The 6,000-nt window shown below is 33.9% G+C and overlaps 1 protein-coding gene across 1 annotated transcript; it reads left to right on the forward strand.

Annotated features, from left to right (window-relative positions):
• Positions 1-121: 121 nt before the first annotated feature.
• On the forward strand, positions 122-5,119 carry THO2 (Tho2p; the record flags this gene model as incomplete). Its single annotated transcript, XM_011276310.1, has 1 exon — positions 122-5,119. The coding sequence occupies one exon, from the start codon at positions 122-124 to the stop codon at positions 5,117-5,119; it is 4,998 nt and encodes a 1,665-aa protein (XP_011274612.1).
• Between the last annotated feature and the right edge of the window lie 881 nt (positions 5,120-6,000).

Genomic DNA, 6,000 nt, shown 5'->3' on the forward strand with positions numbered 1-6,000 from the left:
CACAGCGAAATATCATTAAAAGTCGAGTTTTGTATAAACAAATCTCCATAAAATCTGTTCCAATCAAGTTCAAAAGCCAGCATAAATTCTTGTTTGTTGCTGAAAAGAAACCACTTAGAAAATGTCTACAGCAAATACAGCGGCGGCAGATGGTGACGTTGCGATGGTAGATGCTCAAACCAACGTTGTTCAGGAAGAGGTGCTTTATGACAAGAGACTTGATTTGTTGAACTCATTGTCTAAACCACAGTTCCAATGGCAAATTCTCACAGATGAATATGTTGCTGATATTGACGCCAACATTGGTAAGCTAGCAGGTGATATTTACTCAGATTTTGATCGAGCTGAAGCATTATTTTATGAAGTTATTTACAGCGCGAAGTATCATGAAGAAAGATTACCAATAGATAAACTGTCAGCTATACTAAATGCTACTGCTGAACTGAGAGAAGCACAAACTCTGTTTTTCAAATTCATATCAATATTCAATACTTTCAAAGTCGATGAGAATTTGTTAACTTTGATCAAGAAATTCCATAAATTACCTTCAAGAGAAATGGGTAGATATTTAGGTGATGATAACTTGGTAAAGAAACTGAACATGATCAATGAGTATTCAAAACACAATAAAGACTATATCATTAACAACTTCGTCGAACAAAAGAAATTCAATTTGTTACATGAAGCTTCCGAAGGTTATTCAAAATTAATTGCATTTCTTTATGAAGTGATAAAATCAGAGGATGCAAATTTTCAAGTTACATATGCAAATAATATTATTGAAAGATTCATCGGTCATTACAATCTAGATCCAACTAAAGTACTTGATATATTATTGGATCTCTTTATTCATAATATCATTATAAATTATAGATTTTGCTTGGAGTTATTGAAATCATCTCAATGGTGGCCAGTTAACAACGAAGCTGACTGTACAACTTTAGAAGGCTTGAATAAAGGTGGTAACCAAGAAGCAGCATTCTTGATTGGGCTAAAATTCAAAGATTATGTTACAAAGCTAAAAGATTTACCTGAGACCATGAAATTTGTTGTTGGTATTCTTATAAAAGAGGGATTCATATCGTTTGGTTCTGTCTACAAATATATTGGCCCAGACGAGGAAACAATGTCAAAATTTGGTGATGAAATTGCAAAAGCTATCGATGATGAGATTTTAAAAGCTTCTGCAAATGCACTAGCCTTAAGTGGTCCATTAGTTGACGATGAAGATGAAAATGGGACAGCTTCCAAGTCTACTGCCTCAGCTAGAAAGGACAATAGAAAAGCAAATATCCCTGATGCTAAAACTTTGAATCAAAAATTACAGATGTTGAAATCGTTTTTATCTGTTGGTTTATATTGGCCTAGTGTTTATATTTTAACAAAATATCCTTTCTTAGTACACGCTGAAAAGGATATAGTACCAATAATGTTAAGACTTTTCAAAGAAATTGTGTCCCCTTTGAAACAGAGAATTTCAGTTTTAACAAATGATGAGCTCAAGGAATTAAAATCACAAAAGAGTACTGCATTTGTTAGAAGAACAGGAAATGTGTCATTTGAAGAATTTGTATACCAAGATGTTGAGATTTTTAAAGTATTACACCAAAATCATACAAACAAAAGATTCATTTTCTTTTATAGAGAATGGTCAGAAAAGATTCCAATATCAAACACATTTGAAGATTTATTCAAAATCTCATCAGAATTTTTATCACTTGCTGGTGCCAAAATTGGTGAAGATCCTGAGTTCATCTCTTTACTTTCAAGGTTTGGTGTTTATGACCTAGAGCAATCCAAAGATCAAGAAAACTATGAAGAGAAATTAAATGATTGGTTTGAATATTTCAGAAAATACATATTTCCAGCCACATCCGTCGTCGTGGAAAATTCTGTTACAACATCTGATGCATTTGAGTTAATGAGCAAATTTCCAATCCAATGGAGGTATAATCTATATGGTGAGCTTGTTAATGTTATCTCTAAAAATAATGATGTTGTTAGACTGAACTATTCTAAAGCTGAAAAGCAAACAAAGGATGCACTAAAGAGAATCACAACTGAAAATGTCAAATCAATGATGAGAAAATTCTCCAAAATTGCTTTTGCCAATCCATTACCTTCATTCTTAGTTATTGTAACACAAGTTGAAAGTTATGACAACTTTAGTGATTTAATTGTTGATGCTGCTCGTTTCTTTACTGATTATGCTTGGGATGTTTTACCATTTGTGTTGTTAATGAGATTGACTACAAGAAGACAATTCGTTCAATCAGATGGTTTGAATGATGCACAATGGCTTCAATCTTTATCCACATTTATTGCAAAACTTGCCAAAACCTATGCCTCAATGGACCTCACGCCAATCTTGACCTATATCATCAAAGGTTTACATGCCAATAATACTATTGGTCTTACTATCTTGAGAGAAATTGTTAATCAAATGGGTGGTATTCAACAACGTTCCAACTTATCAGCCACTCAAATTCAGCTTTCAAATTCTGGGGAAAGTTTACAAAAAAGTATCAACAAGGTCATTTTTGACACAAGAGATGAATGTACACTTCCAGCGTTAAGATTATTAAACTCATTGATCAAATCTGGATTTTTATCGGAGTCATTGATTTTGCTTTTTGACTTTCAAAAGAAATTGATTGAAGACAGTGGTGAAGATGCACATTTTAAAGTTTTGTCAAATCAAAATGATGAAATTGTCTCAGTATTACATACCTATATTGAATTGATTAAATACTTTCTAAGATCAAAACCTGAAGTATTTAAAGAAAATATTACCAGTGCTGAAGACTTAATCAAGAAATTTGGTATTGATATACCTTGGGTTTTCGAACTTTGGAGATCTCATTTAGATATCAAGAAACCCGAAGCTGCTGGTCTTGCAGATTTGAAGCTACCACACTTATCACCATCATTATACACTGCATTCTGGACTTTATCACTCTATGATATAAATTATGATCAAAGTTTATATGCCCATGAAAACCAAAGATTTACAGATTCCATTAATTCTGTTAAAGAGAAACTGGCTCATGCCAAAAAGGAGTTATACACTGCTGAAGTTAGAGATAAAGAAATTAAACTGAGAAAAGAACGTGAGTTTTTCGAACAAATTTTGTCTCAGATTCCAGTTGATGAAGAAAAACATAAGGCTCACACTGAAAAGGTATTGGAAGATGTCAATTCATTAGCAGCTGATTGGTTCAAAGTCAAAGAAGATCCGACAGTTGAGGAAATGCAAAAATTTTTCCAAACTTGTATAATACCTCGTGCTCTTCATTCAGAATCAGATGCTATTTTCACAGGTAAATTTTTAACAAAATTGTTCACTACAGATGTTAGTAAAAAACTTGTTTCAGTTTTATTTGATTCTGACTTCTTGGATACTTTGATCTACACAATTACACCATTGGAATCGGAAAATTTAGGTTTTTTCCTTGCTGAAGTCTTGGGCCATTATGAAAAATTGAGAAATGAAGAAGATGCTGATAACGATACCAAGAAGCTTATATTCAACTGGCAACAACAAGTTCTGTTTAGCATTAAGCTCAATATTGAAAGTGAAAACTACATGTCACGCAGAAATGTTTTCACATTATTAAAGAACTTGATTACAGTTTATCCAGTTGTTGAAGGTCATGGTGAAAGTGTCGTTAAAAGTATTGAAAAGGTTTCTAATAAAGAAGAAAGACAAGATTTAAAATTAGCCTCAGACGCTATTTTAGCTCATATAAAATCACGTTCCAAAAAATGGATTCATGCTTGGGAATTTTATGAATTTGAAGAGGCTGAAAAGATTAAAGCTATTGAGAAAAAAGAATTACTGAGACACCAACAAGAAGAAAGAAAACAAGAAGCTAAAAGAGCCGAGATCCAAAAGCAAAAACAAGAACGCGAAGCTGAGTTGGCCAAACGTGCTGCTAGTCGTCCAGAAAGCAGACCAGAAAGCAGACTTGAAAGTCGTCCAGAAAGCCGTTCTGATAGTCGTACTAGTGATGCTGATACAAATTCAGATATTCGCCTGCGTCCTAGATTTGAAGATTCAAGAGATGAAGAAGGTGATTCAATAATGGATGATTTTGATAAGAAAGACGATGAAGATATTGAATTAGAAAACAAAAAGGAAAAATCTGAACCACTGAAAGCTACTGATAATGGAAAACAGTCTGTACCTGCAAAATCCGAGCCTGTTGAATCTGGTAAAGAAAAAAAGGATGAAGAAGTCAGTGTTAAGAAAGAAAAAACTGAAAATCATGAAGATAAAAAAGTCAAGTCAAAAGAACCGGACGTTAAAGAGGATGAAGATAAAGATAAAGCTAAAACTGAAGATCAAAAGAAACCTGAAGGAACTGAAAGTGGATCAGGTACAAAAAGAGTCGATACTTATATACCAAACTCCAAACCATCTATTCCTTCATCACCAGCTGAACGCCCAGATAATAGATTGAAGAGAAGATTTAAGGATGTGACAGTGGGTACTCTGTCAAATGATGAAATTGAAAATAAATTGAAGTCAATCAAATTTGCTATTATTGATGGTGACTTTAAAAGATTGAAATCATTTATAGATGATCGTGAAGTTGTTCGTGATCTTGATTCACTGACTAAAAACTCTAAAGATTTTGGTGCTGAGTTTAAAGCTTTAATTGTTGATTATGCTAAAAAAATAGCTGGTCCATCTTCTATTCATGTTACCAACTTTCAAAAGAATATCAATAAGACAGAAGTAACTACCGCTCACTTCAAAATGGAGTTACCTTCAAGACCACAAAGAAGACCATTGCCACCTCAAGAAGCAATTACAGGAAATACTAGTCGCCCAGCTGATAAATGGGGTGTTAAACCACCTTCTGGTCCTGCAAGTCAACCTTCACAAAGACGTGAATATAATCAAGGATATCGCCAAGCATCTACCCCCAGCTCTTATACCCCGAAGTTCAATCGTTTCCGTTCAAATCAATCATCAACTAACTCTCGTGTTCCACCACCACCACCACCGCCAGCTCCATCATCAGGACCAAATCAAAACAATAGAAGATATGACAAAGGTGGTAACTACAGGGATTTCGGGCCTTATAACAGAGAAAAGAGAACCAGAAGGTAAAAATATATAGTGTAATTTTAATTAATGAAAATAATCATGTATAATTATCCTAGTTACGTAGTAGTACTTTAGAAATGCGTGGCATCAAAATATTATGAAACTTCTTGACTCTCAAGCAAGACAAAAAATCCCCAGGAAAAACTCACGCGAAACCAGTATAATAATATAACTCTCGAGTCTCCAGTTGAACAGTTGAACATCCATGTACAGTATACTAGATGGAATCTGGGGAACAAAGATCAACCACTAAATCACATGAAATTTAGTCTTATAGCTTAAAGATGTACCAACGTACACTCACCGGTGTACAAGGATAGAACTTCCCATTAGAAGTTAATACACGTATGATCATTCCAGCCGAGACAATTAGAATCCCCATAACCCCATACCCAAGACCTGGGGATCATCATTTCTCCATGAACATGGAGAATTTGGACAAAGGTTCAAGGACCCTGGAAAAAACTTGTGAGATTTAAGGAGAAATTAAGTGATTCATCCAGGGACATTTTTCCATGGAAATTAGACATACATGGAAAATTATAATTCCCTTCCAAACCAACACATCTAAATGAGAAGTTGTTGAGCTAAAATATCTTGGAAGCTAGAATCTAGCCCTCACTATAAAAGAGAAGGATGATTTCATATTTAATATGTGGTGATGATTTTTCTGATCCTCTCTTAAATTAATATAGGAAAACAGATTTCAAGCTGATTCAATATGACGAACGGTATATTAACTGAAAAGACAGAAGATGGTCAATACTCTCTGACTAATTCAGATGCTCAAAGTAAATCACAACAAGATGTTCAATTTGACACAACTCATGAAAAAATCAATAGGTTACAATTAGATCCCAACTTCAACTTTGATCAAGAAATTG

This window comes from Wickerhamomyces ciferrii, contig 00083, assembly GCF_000313485.1.
Source record: "Wickerhamomyces ciferrii WGS project CAIF00000000 data, strain NRRL Y-1031 F-60-10, contig 00083, whole genome shotgun sequence".
Classification (NCBI taxonomy): Eukaryota; Fungi; Ascomycota; class Saccharomycetes; order Phaffomycetales; family Wickerhamomycetaceae; genus Hansenula; species Hansenula ciferrii.